The sequence below is a fragment of the Falco rusticolus genome, chromosome 1, assembly GCF_015220075.1.
Source record: "Falco rusticolus isolate bFalRus1 chromosome 1, bFalRus1.pri, whole genome shotgun sequence".
NCBI lineage: Eukaryota > Metazoa > Chordata > Aves > Falconiformes > Falconidae > Falco > Falco rusticolus.
The window spans coordinates 57,788,127-57,807,490 of record NC_051187.1 but is presented as its reverse complement, the minus strand read 5'-3'; the positions used below and the strand labels follow the sequence as shown (position 1 = coordinate 57,807,490).

The following is a 19,364-nucleotide window of genomic DNA, read 5'->3' as shown; positions in this document are numbered from 1 at the left end:
GCCAGCGAGCCCTGGCCCGGCCCGCACACTTCCCCCGCCTATAGCACCGGCCGCGCTCCCGGAACGTCCGCCTTCGGGCCCTGGTTGCGCGGGGGGACCGGCGCAGCGGCGGACCTGGCTCCGGGCAGTCCTCCCCGGTAAGAGCGGGGTGGGTGGCTCTGGGGGGGGGGGGGGGGGGCTGGGTGGAGGAAGAGGCGAGCCCTCACGCCCGATTGGCGTTCGTTACCGCTGGTCCCGGGGTGAGGTGAACTGTGGCGTTTCGCTGTGGCGTCGGGCGGGCCCAGGCGGTGCTGGGCAGGTGGGGAGGCGGCCGCGTTGGCCCCGCGGGTGCTGGCGCCGCTCCTGCCGGCGTCTGAAGGGACGGTCCCTCCTGGGCACACGGGCGCGCCCGGTGCCGCGGCCTTGAGGGGATGGGGCCAGGGCGGTAACGGGTGCGGGGGTTCCCCGCAGCCGCGTTGCGGACGCTGCTGGGGCGGGAGGCTGTGGTGTCCGGCTTGGCGGCTGGTTCCCGCCTCGGGGCGCTGGGCCGTGCGGGGGTGCCCGGCCGGCTCTCGGGCGTCGGGGGGTGAGGCGGCGGCTGTGGCGTTTGGCTTCGCTGGGAGCGGACGCGGTTGTTACCGCCGTAACGGAGCGGGGAGGTTCAGCCCCTCCGTGGGGACAGAGACCGGCCCCGGGCGCGGCTCTAACGCAGCAGCCCAGGCCCGCGGCTGGGGCAGCGGTTTGAAGGAGCAGACCAGGCAAATAGAGGCGATGCCTCGTTAACACAGGGCACGTAGCTGTCGACCGTGGTATAGGATATCTTTTCATTAAAAGATGGTGGCGTTTTATTCTTCTAAACATTTATTTTTAAAGAGTTACTTTCAGATGAGAGGCCTTTCCTTCATTCTTAAAGGGAACGTCAGGGAAAAATTAGCAGCAAGTGTGTTGCGAAGGATTGGGTCGTGGCTTTGGCATAACTGGTTCAGAAACGCGATTTTAACTGGAGTTCAGCTACCCTTTCACCAAGAAATCAGCAGGAGGATGATATCTAGGGAATTGTAAACCTGATAAATTTTGGTAGGCGTTGAATTAGGGAAAGGTGAAAACGTTAATGGAGGTACAATCAGTTTATCAGTCACAAACCTGTGGGCAGTGACATATGTTTAAATAGCATCTTCAGGTTCATTTTTGCAGAATATTGAAGCCTGATGGTAGCAGTGATTAGTATATCTCAATTGCATAGGTACGATAATCTCATCTACTTGGATAAATGTTTTTTATAAAACTGATTTTTGTGGCAATACAGCTATTCATGAGAACAAAAACATTTTGTGGAAAGGTAAGGCAAATGTAACAGGAAAGGGGTTTGGCTAAACAGGGAGCTCATGACAGAGCTCCAGTGCATATGCCGGAGGTAGAAGCGGAAACACAAACTGCAAAGGAGGAATATAGAAATATTGCCCAGGCATGTGGGGATGGTGTTAGGAAAGCCAAAGCTAAGCTAGATCTCAAACTAGCAAGAGATGCTAATCGTAATGAGATGCCGTTTATCAGGAAAAGGATTCACAAGGAAAGTATGGTGCTGCTGCTGAGCAGGACAGGTGTGTAAGTGACAGCAGACACAGATAAGGGTGAGATAGTCAACGTCATCTTTGCCTCAGACTTCACCAATAACGTCTTCCACACCTTTTGCCACAAGGCAGAGTTCAAGGAGAGGAAGAACTATAAGGTGTGGAAGAGGATTGAAGCAGGGATTGTTTACCTGACAAGTTCATGGACCCAGGTGGACTGCATTCAAGGGCGCTGAGAGCTGGTAATGTCTTCACGAAGCTACTCTGTAATCTTTGAATGGCCATGAGATCTGGGGAGATCCCTGAAGACCGGAGAAAGGAAAATCTCAGTTAATCTTCAAAAAGGGCAAGAAGGACAATTCAGAGACCTGCAGACTGATCAGCCTCAGTCCTTCCACCTGTGGAAAGAGCATGGAGGATGTAATTTGCAGGCATAAGGAGCAGGTTATGCCTGGGGATAGCCACTTTGGGATCTACCAAGGATAAATCATGCCTGACCAGCGGGCTTGTCCTCTAGTGGCAAAATAACTAGGTCTGAAGTTGAAGGGAGAGTGTCGTATGTCATCTGCCATGGGTTTAGGGGGACCTAATGGAAGTCTTTCTGTGCCTAAGAGGAGATTATTGAGAAGATAAAGCCAGTCTCTTTACTCAGGTGCACTGCAGGGGAACAAGTTGCAGCACAAGTTGTAACTTACAATTTGAAGTAAGGAAATCAGGACAGTTAGGCATTGGAACAGGTTGCCCCGAAGTTCTGTCACATTCCTGTCTTTGGAGGTTTTCAAGATCCATCTGGAAAAGTCCTGGCCAAGCTGGTCTGAATTCATTGTTGACTTTGCTTTGCGCGGGAGGTTGCACAGGGTGACCACCTGGGATCTCTTCCAAACAGAGTGATTCTTAAATAGTGTACTGTTTGTGAGGAGTAGAAAACAGCAAATACAGGTCAATAATATGATCTTTGATATTTTGGATCAACAGGTTACTGTGATATTGATTGAAATATTAATGTAAAAGTACAGCATAAAATATGTTGTAGAATAGAATGTAAAATGAAGGATACCAGTACTAGTAATTCCATAGCAGAAGATTTTTTTACTCCAGTCTTCTAAAATTCTTTGGAGAAGATGACAATTAATTAAGATCTGATTAATACAATTGTTCTGATTAATACAGTTGTCCAGACTACTAAAGTGTGTGAGTTTTGAAATATCCCTCGTGGGAGATAACTGAGGAATTGTGTTGTCACGAATCAGGTCCTGATTAAGATACTGAAACAAAAATTAAACATAGGAGTTTAGTTTTCCTGCTTTTAACATTTTCCTTTATCCTTTTTAAGACTTACATTAAAACTGAAAATGATCTGGAAAAGTCATTATTGGTAAATAAGCAAAATTTGCCACGGTCACAGTTATTAGATTAGTCAGGAAGAGAGGAAATCCTGAGGAACAGAAGAATCCAAGGCAGGGGTGGGGGGGGTGGTGAGCAGCGAGATGAATTGCTATTACAGTGACGAGTGAAATTAGTTATTGATGAATACTATGCAGTGCATTGGAAGGAATTCTGTGCTATTGATTCATGTTGCTGGGTTTTAAGTTAACTGCTGCAGATGTTGAAGGTAGCTGAAAAAGATATGTGAGTGAAAGTCCTTTTAATCATCTCTGTCAGTGAAAAATAAAAGTATTGCTGAGTTTTTGTAAAGAATGGGTTTGATAATAGCATTGCAGTATAAATTGAAGATGTGCACTTTTCTGGAAAAATATCTTCTATTTGTACACCTGTCTCAGAAAATAATAGAAATAGGAGTTCAGAAACAGATGAAAATATGACCATATCTGAAAATGCTATGTAAGTAGATCCATTTAACTGAAAATTATGATGAGTAAGGTAATAAATGTAGAGGCATGCAGAATAATAACTGGCAAATAAATTAAAGGGGCTCTTACATCCTGGAAATCTAATAAGTCTGTTAAATTGAAAGACTACATATTCTGTACACTACTCAATTAAGATTGTATATATTTGGCAGAAGACAACGGTATGCTCAAGAAATGAGACTCTAAATTCTTTGTAAAGTTTTTTTCCCACAAGGATTTAAACGACTTAGTCTGCATTGGGAGGTTACTCCATGACTTCCCATTGTAGGATTTTTAATATTATCTCAGATACTTTTTGTTACCTTATATTTGATCTTGTCTATCTATCACCGCACAGTTCTTACACAGTAGTGAAGAAGTGTCAGAGACCTAAGCTGAGAAAGGTGCTTTAAGGGCTAATGGGTTAATGCTTAGTTGCAAGACAGTGTGCTTGAGTTCCTGTCCCTGCTGCACAAGTTGCCTGCGTGTTCCCTTCAGTTAACTGTTTTGTGCAAAACCAGCTGTGCTCTGGGTTCAAGGATTATAACACAGCCCTCTAATCTCACAGCTGTGTTATCAAATGGCTACACAAAGGACAGTGTCATACTCACTTTTTTCCTGTTACTTTTTCCTAAACAACATTTGAATTATTTTCTGTACAAAGATTCAACTTCAACAAGGAAGTCAAGGAATATGCAGAATAACTTCTGCAATCACTGTTAAAACACTTGCTCCAAGGCTATCAAATTGCTGTATGCTGACTTCACCACCAGAGGAGCAGTGTGAATGAAAACATGAGCGAATGTAATTGGATCTTAAGTTTATAAGTATCAAACCACTGTTCTGGTCTGTAAACATCTGGAAAAGGCCACTACCAAAACCAATAATTTGCCTTTTGGCCCAGGTCAGTTATTGGTGTTAGTCTGTGTGATGGCTGTGTGAGCATATTCTATCAATTTACTTTCTTCAGATGATGCTATTTAAGACAGCTATTGATGTATTCATCTTTCCATTAAATATACTTACCTTCTTTAAATTGCAAATAGGTATTTTTTTAATTTGAAAATACATTTCTAAACTGAGCATACTTGAACCGTTTAATAAGCCTAGTTCTCTCCCTTCTCATGAGAAATTTCTTGTCATATGTTAGTTATAATCACAGTAGCCTATGACGTTATAATTTATGCTTGAGAACAGAGAAAGTATTGCTGCAATTTCATATGTATCTGAAAGAATAAATACTGAGAAACCTTTTGAAATTTGGGTTTTAACTGTTCCTTTTCAATAGATGCCTTTAAAAAGCCAAGGCTGGAAATAAATCTGGGAAGTGATACCTTCAGAAAGATGAAAACAGAATTGGTATGCTTGCACTTGTTCTGTAAATACTACAGGCATCCTGCATTGGCTGCTAATGACTGTTGAGGCTACCTGTTCCTTACGTACACAAGTATATGTTCCTAGAAGAAGCCTCAGAAAAGAGCTTGAAAGGATTTTTTAACAAGGAATTACTGCAAATTTCTGAAATTAGTGTTTTAATTCTACAGTTTCCATTCAACAGAGGCCTTAGCAGAGTCCTAATTTAAGATTACATGGTACTGAAACTTGGAAAGCATATTCACAGAACAAAGAAATGGAAGAGAGAATCTACTCACACAACTCGGGAGCAGCCTGAAAATTTATTAGAGGTAGATGCATAAAAAAAGAGGGTATGTGCTTTCCATGCACATTGAATTCACTTTTTGTAAACTTCAGAGAGAGACTGAATTGCCTGGATGGGGCTTGCACTGCAGTCTGCTTGATCAGTGAAAAAGCAGAGTAACTGGTGTGTAGTACTTACTAGCAGAAGTTCTGTGGCCACCAGAAAATGATTTGACAAGTGGCAAAGATTAAGGAAGAGAGAAGAGGCTGTTGAAGAGGATTCTTAACTCTCTGCTGGGTCCATTGATAAAATCCCTATGAAGTCTACTGTATGTCAAACTCCTTGATGATCTCAGTCAAGCAATTCTCTAGTGTCTCGTGAAAGCTCAGCATGAGATAAAGGTTCCTGGAGACTTCTAGGCAAGTGTTGAGGGAGCAGGCTGCCACTGCTGGTGTTTTGGCCAGAGAGGTAAAAGTTCACTGCCTTGAATATCAAAAGGAATTCATCAGACAAAACCTTGGAAGCTCCAGCTAGAAAAGCTGTCCAGGCAGTGCTTTTGAGCAGAACTGATGAAAGCTTTTTCAAGAATGTCTTTTGGATTACTGTATAAAAAAAAAATAAAACATCCTATTTGAAGGGACTATTAACAATACCACTTCTCATACATTTTGGAGAAGAGCAGGACACTTGCCTTCCCATGTTATTTCTTAAATTAGTAATTGTTAATTACTGATTAAGTTGGAGAGCTATCTAACTTTGTAGAGATGATTTCCAAGATAAATGCAGTTCCTTAGAGCTTTTGTTAATGAAATTAACAGAAAAGGCTCCAGAGTGCAGGAATGTATTGCTGTGAAACAAACTTTTTTTTTTTTTTTTATTAAATTGTGTTCTAACCTTTTCCTCACTTTATTCCATTTGCATTGACACTGTGGTATTTTAGAGTTCTGGAGAGTCATTACTTGACGTGAAAACCTAGAGTATCACAAGGCGGCTTGGATAACTCACAATTTGGGTTATAATTTTTTTCACTGTTTCAGCTAAATTTAAAAATGGACAATGTATTTTTTCAGAATTTTAACATATAAAAAATCATATACTAGCTGTTTTATCTTTTACATGGTGTGTTACAAATGAGCTGTTCTTTTCAGAAGTTTCAGAAGTTAATTTTTCTACAAATAAGATTTTTCTTAAATGAGCAGTGAGATAGAAATCACTATGCAGAAAATGAGAAGGGTAGTAATTAGTTTTCATGAAATTTACACTTATTTTCAATACTTTTCAATATTATGTATATATGGAATATCAAGAATATGGAATATTTGTTCCATTTATGTAAGTACGATGAGTTTAGTTTCTGAACGTCAGATATGCTGAAGAATGAATCTGATATAATTTCAGATGTAAAGCCAAATTCAAGTTCTGCAGTTCTGAAGTTCACAGTCAGTCATCTTCTAATGATGATGATTAATTCACGTATCTTCCTTGATTTTATTTAATATCATTCCATTTAAAAAAAAATCTTACAAGATAACCAGATGCTGTTTGAGTTATGCTCCATATGAAGAAAGTTGTCATTGGTTTTCTTTTTTTTTTTTTTCTTTTTTTAATTGCCTCCCTCCAAAGATACCACAATGGCTGCTACAGTGAACTTGGAGCTTGATCCCATTTTTCTGAAAGCCCTGGGCTTCTTGCATTCAAAGAGTAAGGACTCTGCTGAAAAGCTGAAAGCACTTCTTGATGAGTCTTTGGCCAGAGGAACTGACTCAAGCTATCGTCCATCTCAGAAGGTATTGGTTTTGGAGAGTATGGGTCATTTTTGTATGCCTTTTTAAAGCTCCTGCTACTCCTAGTTTGTCTTTTATAGCTGAAAAATTAAAAGAGAATCTGAAGATGAGGAGAAAAAAAAAGTAATCATGGAATGTTCATATTTATCATTGCCCTTTTATGTAACATAATCTGTTTAATTAATTGAAATTAATGGAAAAAATATTTTTACCTTGTTGATGTAGCAAGACCTCTGAAAGAAATATTCAACACTATATTGCAAGTGTCATGACTTTGTAATAGTACCTTTTGTATTCACTTTCATATTGTTTTTGGTATTTTATTTGTAAGCTGTCATACATGCTCTCTAAGGTGAAATCAAAATTATGTATTTTTCCAGTTAAAGGGTCTTTAGAAGAGCTAAAAGGTCCTTAAAATGCAGGTTATTTTTGCTACACATAAAACAAGCAGTTTACTGATAATTCTGGATCTCTGTTCTCAAAATTCTATTGATGACGATATATGAAAATGAAAAACACCAAATGCTTCAAAGCAGAAATGATTTGCAGGCTGAAACCGTTACCATCCAATGGACAAACATTCTCTTTCATCTACTGAAAATCACTAAACACCTGCTAGAGAGAATATTTGAATCTCAGATCAGTGTATGGAAATAACCAAGTGGGGACATCCTCATATTTCTACATACTGCCATATGGATAATGAGGTAGTGTTCTCCCCTAGGATGCCTGGATGTCAGCCTGGTATGTTTTAATGATGGTCTGTATGCTGATACATTAGTAATATTTCATTTCTACATGTACATGGTTCCGAATAACTAAAAGGCACTATTACTGCTACAGCATACATCATGTTCGCACTGTGTGGTCTTACTCCTTTCTATTCAAATTGTTAAATCCCTGAAACTTAAGCTGCAGTTCCCTCTAACACTGGTCTCAAAACTCTTAGGTTCCCTCTATGTCAGAGCTCAAAGAAGCATTGGTTCGTGGTTTAAAGAGGAAGCAGAGTGCCGAATAATAGTTGCAAAGAGGCTTGTGAAGCCAAATCTGAGCTGGTAGTCACCTGCCCTCAGGTGAGACTGAGGCTTGGGCCAGAGGAAGAAATCTGTTCTCCTCTTTTCACTGTGTCTCCAGTGTCAGCTGGACTGCAAAGTTCAGAATTCCTTTTCTTGATTCTCAGGTTGCAGGAGTAATTTTTGGTTGACCATGAAATCCAAGAACAGAGTATAGAGCACAGGATTGCCACAGTCAGGGAAATGAGGAAATCCATTTTTTACTTTGGATGCAACAGGAAGTCAGCAAACTTGGGGGGGGGGGGCCAAGCTCAGGGCTCAGGACCTGTCCCTGTATACAGCAAAGAATTACTGCCTTCTTACCAAGCTTGGAGGAGGTGGGGGGTGCCTTGCTCGTGCACGTCGGTGTGATTAGTCACTCATTTACAGACTCACTTGCTTGTTACCTGTTGCTGACACTAATGTGTCATTAACAAGAATTATTGATTTCTGTTGAGATCTAAATTTATTAATCTGATAGTTGAATGTGGACTGAGATTAAGCAGAAGTCAATATTTTTCTCCATGAAGGAATGAAGTTTTGACATCTGGCGATATCAGATGTCAACTTATGTTTTCAGCTTACATTGAATTTTGTCCTCAGAACTATCTGAAAATTTGTGTTCATTATCTCTTTGAATTTTAAAAACAAAAGTTTTCCTTTTTAATTAATGTTCCAAAAAGGATCTGTCTTTGGAAAAGAAGCACCTTTTTCTCTGGAAGGAGAGTGATAAGGGAAGGTTTTAATAATTGACTGCAGCTTAAGCACAGTAATTCGTCGGTGTTATACAAAAATATTTAAGAAAAGTTTTTAAAAAAAAAAAAGCGTGTATGTAGACAATAGATGTTGTATGACATTCTGTTTGCCTATCCTTTTGTCTGACTAACTGTAAACTAAAAAGTAACTCACGTGTAGGTTTTGCCCTCAACATTTGTTTCTGTTTTTAGGAAGCAGAACAACCAAAAGTATCTGTTACCAAACCTATTTCCAGTAAGCAAGAACCTAAAGCTTCTTCTACTTTGCCTTCTGGCAACAACAATGGCAAGCCCACTGCATCAGAAAAGGTGAAAAAAGAAACAGAAAAGAGATCTGCTGATAAAGTAAGTCATTCTTGTTTTCTGATGGAATAACTTGCTTAATAGACTTGAAGGCATTTTAGACAAAAGCTGTCCTTTTTAACCTGTGTAAGTTCACTCATCTAATGGTGCATAGCCTGTGAGCTGCATTATCCATCATGTTGCCATTTATGCAATCCAACAAAAGTCTTGTTACAATTATTCTATGATTGTTTTCCCTGCTAGTTGCAAGGGGTGTGGACTAGATGACCATTAAAGGTCCCTTCCAACTCAAACCATTCTGTGATTCTGTTTTAAATATCCTGATAATAAGAGGTTACTACAATGTAGCAAGCTGCAATGTGGGATTCCCAAACCTTTTTCAAGGATTTTGTGAAGTGCAAAAGTAGACTTGAGCTTCTAGTTCATAAATATTTTGAAGAAAATATGTATCTAAGGAAAATATATCATGTGTATATTGTGTAAAGTACACCACCTTATACTGCTAACCCAGTTGTTCTGGTCACTTTCTCATTTTAATAATATCCATTAGATTTTTGCATTTTCACATATTCTGAATGTGTGTGTATAATAGATAAAAGGGGATACCGCTGAAGGAGTCGATGCACCAAAGAAGCCCAGACTAGAGAAGCAAGAGGCTCGTTCCTCTCCTATTACAGTTCAGACAAGCAAGGATTTATCCATGCCTGATTTATCTAGCTTTGAGGAAACCAGTGCTGATGACTTTGCTATGGAAATGGGATTAGCCTGTGTTGTTTGCAGGTAAGTCAGCATTGCTTCATTGCCATTGTGTAGTTACCTTTCTTTTTTTTGTGTACTATAGAGTTAATGCTTCCTGTAGTTTTTGTTCTGGAAATCACTTAAGCACATATCCAAAATTAATAATATATTTAAGCATCCTTCTTGAATCAGAATGGTTTCTTAAAAATGGACCTTTAATGAGAAAACTTAACTTTTCTACTTGAAAAAAGGGCAAGTGAAAAATAATAAAAGTAGACATGATGCAAAACCTATTGTGGCAAATACTGATTTTTAATTATTGGAAAACAAGTTAAAATATTAAAGGCTAATGATAAGCATTTTTAAAAAAATAATTTCTCTTCTGAAAATGTTTTTAAATGGCATTATTAGGAGATCTGTATATGTTTCTCCTCTTTTCATAATCTTTTGACATTAGTTTTTACATATAGCCATGCTTTCTCCATTAACAGTACAAATACATCTTGCAGTCAAAACAGGTTATTTTTACTTTTCAGTAAGGGCTCTAAAATTGGATCCTAGTAACATTCTGCTAGCAATACATTTAAAGTTAACAGAAGTATAAAATACGCTTTTGAATATACACCCTGGGATCAAATCAGTTGAATCAGGATTTTGTTTCACAGATGATTGATATCCTTCTAAGTCCCCAGTGCTGCCACAAGGAACAGTTTGGCTCTCCCAGTTGTACCTCTTCCCTGTCCTGTTTAGGGGGTGTATGGCCCACCCAGGTTTGTGATCAGCTGAATCAGCTTCTGGATTAGGTCCCTGCTTGGAATTTTCAGTAGGTTTAGCTTACCCATTTATACTAAGCTGACTGTATGGTGGCACCTGTGTGGATGCAGGAATGTAGAGCCAGGACAGAGAGGAAGATGGAACTGGCCTTTTGGTAGCAGTTTGTGTTTTAGCTCATCTCAAGTCAGTTGGGAAACTGTGCTTTATAACTTTGTTCTTCAGTTGTTTCTGTGGTTGTTCCTGTTGTGCAGGTGAGGTGTCTCCAGTCTATGAAGGATAAATTTCCATGGTTACATCTAATTATACTGTTAACCAGTTGTGGACTGATGAGATTTCATGTTGCATTCCTATGTGTTAGCTCAAATGTTTAATTTCTCATTGTAGACATTGAAAAAGGAAGAACAGTTAAAAACATTTGCAGTAGGAAATAAATATTTCAATTTTACCTTCCTTCCTGCAAATTCCATTTTTTCTGTCTCCTAAACAGGCAAATCCTTGTTCACCAGCATGTTAAAATGCTAGTAAAACCAGTATGGTATTAACTTTATTTGCAGGAGGGGATAAAGAGAAGTTTTGTTTAGACAGTCTTGAGCTGCTGTGGATTATTAATTCTGCATCTTCCCTGGCAAAGGAAGACATAATGGTAAATGCCTGCAAAGTCCAGAAAGAAAGTACAACTGCTGTGCTTAGTGTGGCCCGGACTTTGCTTTGAAAAGCATTAGGCCAGGTATGTGGTTTCATTAGCCGTTCCACAATTGATGTTTAACCTGGCTGCTGAAGGTGTTGCTTCTAGCTAGTCATGGCCACAAACTCATAGTGCTGTTCCAAAAGATGCATCTTTCCCAGCTAACTAAAATAGCTCTCATTAAGCTGATGCCAGGGGGAGGGAGAAGCACAGCAGGGAAAGAAACAAGCCATAGAGAGGGGGTGGCAACAGTCACCCAATACAAAGGATCTGTTTTCATTTTACATGAAACCTGATGGAACTGATGTTGGGTGGTTCTTGGATCTCCAGTGCATGCTGGACAGGGTGTTTCTCAGAGTACTTGTGCTTCAGACTTTCTGAAACCAGGACATCGGTTAGATTGCTTACTTGCTGCTCAGCTTTCATCATGTGGACCCTTCTTTGGGTTGGCTATCTTGAGCCGAAATAACAACATCCCAGTACATATGAAATACAAAAGCCCTGGATACTCTGTAAAATAACTCAAGTATGAATCGTATTTAGAAAATTACATTTTTAATAACTCAATTGTGAATAAAAATACAATGTCCAATTGCAGAGTAGATGGGATTCACAGCCAAAGTGTTTACATTTATATTGCTTAAGAAGACAAGTTTCAAAGAACCCCTCTGTGGGTTCACAAATGCAAAAAGGTGCATTTGAATATTAACTATTCCTTCTTTAGAGACGTAAAAACTGAGATAGAGATATGAAATGTTTCTTCAAGATTTGCCAAGTGTCAAAAAATTTTCATAGTGATTAGGAGTATTGAACATTGATGCCTGTGGTGTTTTTCTTCTTGTTCTTTTATACCAGGTTAGGCATAAGGAGAGAGGTAGTATTAAAAGACCTTCACCCCCTTAGATACCTGCAGATCTTAGAAAAACAAAATTCACCAGTTATATGGCTCCTCAGTTATATGAAGAAGAAATACTACATACAGTTTGCAGATGATAGTGAACTCTGTCTCTCAAAAAGCAAACAAAAATGTCTTTTTAAAAGCCTGGTTTTGAAAGAGCAACCTTATTTTTTATGAATACCTTTTTGTTTGTTTTCTGAAGGTAAAAAATCATTCTTGGTTATCATATAATTTGAAAGTAACTCTCATTTAACTTGTTTCAGGGCATGAGGATTCATGGGTTTTTAATCAGCCTGGAGTTGTTCTTTGCAATTTTAAAATAGGGTAATTCTCCCCACCTTGAGACATGGGGTTGAAACATCACTGCTTTGTTCCGACCCAGTTTGTTTAGGAATAACAAACTAACAAAATTACTTCTGAAATGTCCTGCATCTAAAATAATGGGCTCTGGAATTTCAGAAAGATTTCTCCCTCTGTTTTAAATAGCCCCTTTTAAAAGAGAAATCTTTCTTAGAAAATGCTCTAGTATCCTATGGGCAATACCATCAGACTTCATTTTCCTGTTATAAAGAAATAAGGGATTACCTTTCCCCACCCATCTACAAATAGAGTTTCCATGGTTACCTGGCTACCTGCTCCTTGGGGATATGAGCAAAAGCAGCTTAGCAATTAAATAGCTTGATTTGTCATCTAAAGGAAAAAATCATTAGGAAAATGGTATTTGGCTAATTCACAGACATACTCTGTCACGTGTATATCACTAATTTGTCATTTATACAGCGTGATTACTTTCACCAGAGGCCCACGCAAAATTAAGTCCTCATCACCAGCTTACGTGTTTGCTTCAAGGCAGGACTGCACAGTTAATGCTTTCTATTCCATCTTTCCATTATTTTGGTATTATCTCGAATTCCAAGTGTCTGTCTGTGTAGTAGGAGCCAAAATGATGGCTAATAAGACATCTTTAAAGTAATATACAGCTTGGATGATGATGCTTTTAAGTCCTGTGGCAGAAAGCATTCTTACAGGCTTGTCACTGAGAAATTTTTTGTTCTTGACCTGTATTGCTGTACAGCTTACAGCAAAGTTATCCATACGTAGACTAGGCCTTCATATGCTAATATAATGAGGAATTCATAATTAGTATACAGTGAAGTATCCATAAAATGCCCAGCTGAAGCAAAGCAGGTGAGACATTTCTAATATAAAAATCCAACTGGGAAATCAAAAGTGTCATATACATATGCTTAACAGTATAGAAGTTTTACATTTTCTTGAAAGAAATTACCTTTAAAAAATACAAAAATTCTAAAATATTTGTTAGGAAGACCTCATATAGAAAGAAAAGGAATATATTTCGTTTGCCACAGGTAGAAAATATATGTGAAAGAAAAATATTTTTCGTTTTTGTCTTAAGCCTTGCAAAATTTGCAACAATTGGATAATCCTTTAAGTGCTTCCTCCCATAATCTGTTCTTAACTATTTGCTCTGCAGGCAAATGACAGTTATTTCTGGGAATCAGCTAGTGGAGTGTCAGGAGTGCCATAATCTCTACCACCAAGATTGCCATAAGCCTCAGGTGACAGACAAGGAAGTGAATGATCCTCGACTTGTATGGTATTGTGCCCGCTGTACCAGGCAGATGAAGAGAATGGTAGGAGTCGGTTCCTTGTCTTGTATGAGCGCTGTTTGAATACAGCAGACTATTTCTAATACATGAGAGTATTTTATGGGTTGCAGAAATCTTTGGAAGCATGTTGGAGAACGATTTTTCTCAACAATGCTCCCTTTGATGCAGTTGTGGTTTTTAATGTAGCATCTCAAAGAGTATTCTTGTCGCAGTTTAACCTAAGCCAGCAACTAAGAACCACACAGCTGCTCGCTCACCTCTGCCCTCCCTGGTGGGATGGGGAGGAGAATTGGAAAAAGGTAAAACCCATGGGTTGAGATAAGAACAGTTTAATAATTGAAATGAAATAAAATATAATAGTATGTTTGTAATGAAAAGGGAGACAACAAAAAGAGAGAGAGAAATAAAACCCAAGAAAGACAAGTGATTCACAGTGCAGTTGCTCACCACCTGCTGACTGATGCCCAGCCAGTCCCTCAGCAGCAATCAGTGCCTCCCAGGCAACTCTCCCAGCTGATCATCACTGAACATGATGTTCTGTGGTACAGAATTGGCTAGTTCTGGTCAGCTGTCCTGGCTCTGCTCCCTCCCAGCTTCTTATGCAGAGCTTCCTCACCGGCAGAGTATGGGAAAAGTTCTTGGCTTGGGTAAGCATCCCTTAGCAACAACTAAAACATCAGTGTGTTATCAACGTTATTCTCGTATTAAATCCAAACCACAGCCCTGTACCACCTACTAGGAAGAAAATTAACTTTATCCCAGCCAAAACCAGGACAATTCTGTAAAGTGCTTCTTAAACAAAACTTAAAAAGCAGAAGTTAAGTGAAGAGGGAAACAGCCTTATTTCCTACTTGGTAAGCAGCAGTTGAACTGCTTTCAGGTGATACTCAATTTTTAGTATGTGTCTACCAAATAGCCTTACAGTTTTGGTTTTCTTCTCAGGCTTGGACATGACTGGTTGTTTTCCTGTAAGACAAGGCTGCAAATTTCAGTCCAGATCTTAAATGCTGAGTGTTCTCAAGCTTGACAGTAAGCTGAGGATAGCACATTCCAGGAAAAAATCCCTTTATTTTGATTGATCTGCATGTTAATTTCTTGACTAAACAGCCTAATTATTCCTGATACCACAGGGATCCCACTCATCTCGTTATGAGAAACAAACGTGAAAGTTAGCATCTTTGGATGCATGAAATATTAACCATTAGTTTTCTGACATCTTAAAATCGAACCCTTTTATACAGCAGAAAATGTGTTCTATTTTGGAACTGTTCTATGATAACTTGGCAAGTTGTTATCCATTGAAATGGCTCTACTAAGAAACAAGGGAAGAAGGCAATGTAAGATCCTGGCCTAGGAGTTACCATCACTGACTGAAATACATGATTATTCTGATGATCCTCAGGCCTTTGACCTTGGAGGAGTGTTTGCCCGAGGTCAGTTACTGAACAGGATAGCCATTGTGGCTGTTCAACGTTTACCTTCAATATGCCCTTCCCTTTTTTTGTTTTGGCATAAATTCTAGCATTTTACCTGCCACTTAGCAGACTCTTGCAGCCTGCATCCCAGTATTGCTGGATAATGTCCCTGTCTTCCTTAAGCTCATCTGTCTTTACCTTATTTCTGTAAAGGCCCAGTGCTTTCCTATTCCCTAAGTGTTAACACTGCTGCTCTTTTCACGCTGAAATAGCAAGTCCCATTCGGTATGTTTTTTGGTTGGACTCTGCCCCAGTACCATACTCAGCACTCATCCACATCCCTGTTTACCTTATTTCTCAGGCACCATTCAGCTTAGAATTTTAAAGGCTAGATTGCAATCTGATAATGCTCATGCTTTTTATTAAGTCAGAACAGTCGATGTTATAGGGCCCATAACTAATTTGGGGGGGGGGGGTTTCCTACTACCTAAACAGGCTCAGAAGACACAAAAACCACCTCAAAAACCAGCTCCTGCAGTGGTTTCTGTTGCACCAGCTGTGAAAGATCCATTGGTCAAGAAGCCAGAAATTAAGTTAAAACCTGAGACACCACCAACTTTTCTAGCGTTCAAGAGAACAGAAGTCAAGGTAATGTAGTTTAAATTTTCCAGTGGGAGGGTTTACATTTCACTTGCATAGAATTTTTTTTCCAATTAGACCAATCTTTTATCACAAGAACGATGAATGAAAGTAGTACGCTATGTTATGTGTACTGAGTAGTACTGTAGCATTATGATTTTGCCTTAGCACTAAAAGAGGGGGGGGAGGGGGGAACTCAATTCAACTGTAAGTCCCTAAAGCGTCCAGCTCTTGACTGTGTTGTTATGTTACAAGGGAGAGAACAGAATTTACAGGTATTTTTTAAAAATTATATTTTTACAAGTATAAATCCTCATAAATGTGCACTAACAACCCAGAAAGCCAGTCGCATCCTGGGCTACATCAAAAGAAGCGTGACCAGCAGGTTGAGGGAGGTGATACTCCCCCCTCTACTCTGCTTTCCTGAGACCTAACCTGGAGTACTGTGTGCAGCTCTGGGACCCCTAGCATAGGAAAGACTTGAACCTGCTCAAGCAGGTGCAGATGAGGGCCACAAAGATAGTGAGAGGACTGGAGCACCTCTCCTGTGAGGACAGGCTGAGAGAGTTGGGGTTGCTTAGCCTGGAATAGAGAGGGCTCTGGGGAGAGCTTATGTAGCTTTCTAGTACCTAAAAGGGGCTACAGGAAAGATGGAGAGGGACTTTTTATCGGAGTATGTACTGATAGGGTGAGGGATAACAGTTTTAAACTGAAAGAGGGTAGATTCAAGTTAAATACTAGGAAGAAATTCTTTACTGTGAGGGTGGTGAGGCACTGGAACAGGTGGCCCAGAGCAGCTGTGGATGCCCCATCCCTGGCAGTGCTCAGGGCCAGGCTGGATGGGGCCTTGAGCAACCTGGTCTAGTGGAAGGTGTCCCTGCCCATGGCAGGGGGGTTGGGACTGCATGGTCTTTAAGATCCTTTCTAACCCAAACCATTCTGATTCTACGAATTGTATAAAAGATATGATTTGCTCTCTGTGGTCAAGAAACATACTAGTGATAATGGTGGACTTGGCAGTGCTGGGTTAACAGTTGGACTCTATGATCTTGAGGGTCTTTTGCAGCTTAGATGATTCTATAATTGGAAACTAGCTGACTCTGAGATCTAATTTAGGAAGCTACTGCTGCTTTATGTATGTTGCCTTATGTTTCTGATTCTGTTCTCCAGGTTATTAAATAAATGTTGTCACAAGTTGGGCAAAGGTGGTAAACCAGAAACAGCGTAATAAATAACGTAGTAGTCTAACAAAGCGTGACCCTTACCTGGGAAAACACATCTTTAACTCAGAATCAAAGCAATTATTCATGTGCTCAAAGTTCTGTTTGCCTTTGCTCTGCCTGGATGCAAACAGTTATGAATAATATCACAGCTATTGCTCAAGCACTTAAACTTGTGAATAACTTTTCACCTTAGCAAAGTTATTTATGTGCCTAAACAGGTTTGTGAGGCCAAATTTCATCCATCATCTTTACTGTTTAGAAACTGTCTGGATATATTATAGAAGTTTATTACTTGAATAGAGGGTTTTAATATCCATTTTGACTATGCCATTTCATAGAACTAACTCTGGTTTAGGAATTCAACGTGTGTGTTATCCCCGTCTGAAAACTGCAGATTGTAGGGTTTAAAGTGTGGGAACTGCAGTTAATATGTATAGCAGAGAGAACCGTGTCTGCAGAATGTTTGTCTCTTGCAGTACCTGAATGGGAAGACTACAGGAAAGAAGTCCAGTTATTTTTTTCTTTTTTTTCTAATTGTGCCTGTGGTACGTGCTGGTAAGAATCAAGAGGAGTGTAGGGAAGGAAAGGAAAAAGTTTAGACACTGCTATTTTGACCAGAAGACTGTAAAAAAATGCAGTACTTAATTGCTCGATGTCTGACTTTTGTCTGAGCATCTGTCATCTTGTCAAAAAGTGACACTGGGTAATGACAGTAAACAAGAAAAGGTGGTAGCTTGCCTTCCTTTTTTTATGCTTCACAAATCCAAGCTTTTTGTAGTTACTTCAGGTAAACCATCATTTGGACTTTATGTGGGGATCACAGTGCCATATGGTAGCCTGCTAGCTGTGTAGAGGAAGGGGAAGAAAAGGTAATATTGGATTTTTGTGACTGGGAAATTAAGTCGGATGCATCTGCCATCCTTTCCTTTTCTTGTTAATACTTTTTAACTGTAGTGACCAACAATAAAATAGTGCTCACTCGGTGTTTCTGGGAAAAGAACTGAAACAGAGGCTTGACCTATTCTTGCTGTGATGTATTACACAAATAGATGCTACTATACTAAGAATGGTTTATTTATTTTAGACCTCGGCAGCAATTTCGGGGAACTCGGCCAGTACAAGTGTTTCCTCTTCAGCAACCAGTGGCCTTACAGGATGGGCTGCTTTTGCAGCCAAAACTTCCTCTGCCAATCCATCAACTGCCAAACTGGGATCAACGGCACAGAACGCCAGTGGGAAACCTGCAGCTTCTTCAAGTAACCAGAAACCTGTGGGTTTGTCAGGGCTGGCAACTTCCAAAACAGGACTCGGGTCAAAAATAGCTTCTGCCAACAACAGCACAAACCCTGTTCAGCTGAAACCTCCTCCACCTCTGACACTGGGGAAAACCACCCTTAGTCGTTCGGTAAGCAGTGACAATGTCAGCAAAGTAGGTCTTCCTAGTCCCAGCAGTACTGTGCCGAGCACCAGCAGCCAGGTGAGCAGTGGGAATGGCAACAGTGGAACTGCAGGTAACAGTGGTGGCAGCACAAACAAAACCACAGCAGATACTGGTAATCAGTCAACCTCCTTAAAAGGTCCAACTTCTCAGGAATCTCAGCTCAATGCTATGAAAAGGCTACAAATGGTCAAGAAGAAGGCTGCTCAAAAGAAACTCAAGAAGTAGTATGGCTGCTTGCTAATTTTGTTAGTTGTGTTCTGTGAAACAGCAGCGTTGGTGTTTTTCTTAAAGAAAATCCCCTGGTTACTGGACTGAAACAGTAGTTAAATCAGGGAAGCCCAGAACTGATGTTATACAGGAGCTCAAACTTTGATAATCCTAGTATTCCTTCTGACTTTGCAAATCTATAAATTGAATATGTTGGAGGAATTAGCTATTATATGCTCCTGTTTTTTATCTCAAAGCACTGAAACTTGAAATTGTAAAAGCTGGGTATTTTGGACTAGAAAAAAACCACAGATCTATGTGGATACTTAATAAGTTTAACTTACTGAAACTGTCATTCTTAAACATTATTAATAAAAGTATTAGTAATCTGGGAAATCATTGCCGCTTTTCTTTCACCCCATTTTCCAATACTTAAAATGCTTCAGCTGTTCAGCATTGTCTATATTGTGCAGAGTTAATGAAGTTTATCCTAAATTATACAGTTCCTTAGGGAAAAAATAGATTTTCATTTAAACACTTTCAAAAATTAACTGCATACTCTATTTAAAGTGAGAATTTTAAGCGTCCTGTTTTGATTTTATACAGTGAGAAACTTCATGGGTCGTTTTGTTGTAATTCTTTGAAGGAGGAGAAAAGAATATTGGCAGAAGATAAATGGCCTCTAAACTTTAAGAAGAGTGGAAGAGAGCCAAAACAGTGTTTCCAAGCTTTCTTAATTTGTAGAGAACTTTAATATTGTCCTGTTCTATATGAATAGAA

At 39.7% G+C, this 19,364-nt stretch overlaps 1 protein-coding gene across 4 annotated transcripts; it reads left to right on the top strand.

The window, feature by feature from the left end:
- The first annotated feature begins 11 nt into the window (after positions 1 to 11).
- Positions 12 to 18,980, top strand: INTS12 (integrator complex subunit 12). 4 transcript variants are annotated; one of them, XM_037380555.1, is made up of 8 exons: positions 12 to 137; positions 4,945 to 5,085; positions 6,663 to 6,826; positions 8,823 to 8,975; positions 9,526 to 9,713; positions 13,524 to 13,683; positions 15,570 to 15,722; positions 18,021 to 18,671. In XM_037380555.1, exons 3-8 carry the CDS (start codon positions 6,671 to 6,673, stop codon positions 18,600 to 18,602), a joined length of 1,392 nt encoding a protein of 463 aa, XP_037236452.1. In that variant the 5' UTR covers positions 12 to 137; positions 4,945 to 5,085; positions 6,663 to 6,670; the 3' UTR covers positions 18,603 to 18,671. The 4 variants fall into 4 exon arrangements, with proteins under 4 accessions (XP_037236452.1, XP_037236436.1, XP_037236444.1 ...); XM_037380539.1 differs by lacking the exon at positions 4,945 to 5,085 and having other exon boundaries at positions 18,021 to 18,980; XM_037380547.1 differs by lacking the exons at positions 12 to 137; positions 4,945 to 5,085 and adding an exon at positions 144 to 239.
- The last annotated feature ends 384 nt before the right edge of the window (positions 18,981 to 19,364 follow it).

What these genes read in the sequence shown, in the direction of transcription:
- INTS12 (XM_037380539.1), top strand. Translation starts at nt 6,671, where the DNA reads ATGGCTGCTACAGTGAACTTGGAGCTTGATCCCATTTTTCTGAAAGCC. An exon ending in AAAAGAGATCTGCTGATAAA is followed by an intron (nt 8,976 to 9,525) that starts GTAAGTCATTCT and finishes TGTGTATAATAG; the next exon opens with ATAAAAGGGGATACCGCTGA. An exon ending in TTAGCCTGTGTTGTTTGCAG is followed by an intron (nt 9,714 to 13,523) that starts GTAAGTCAGCAT and finishes TTTGCTCTGCAG; the next exon opens with GCAAATGACAGTTATTTCTG.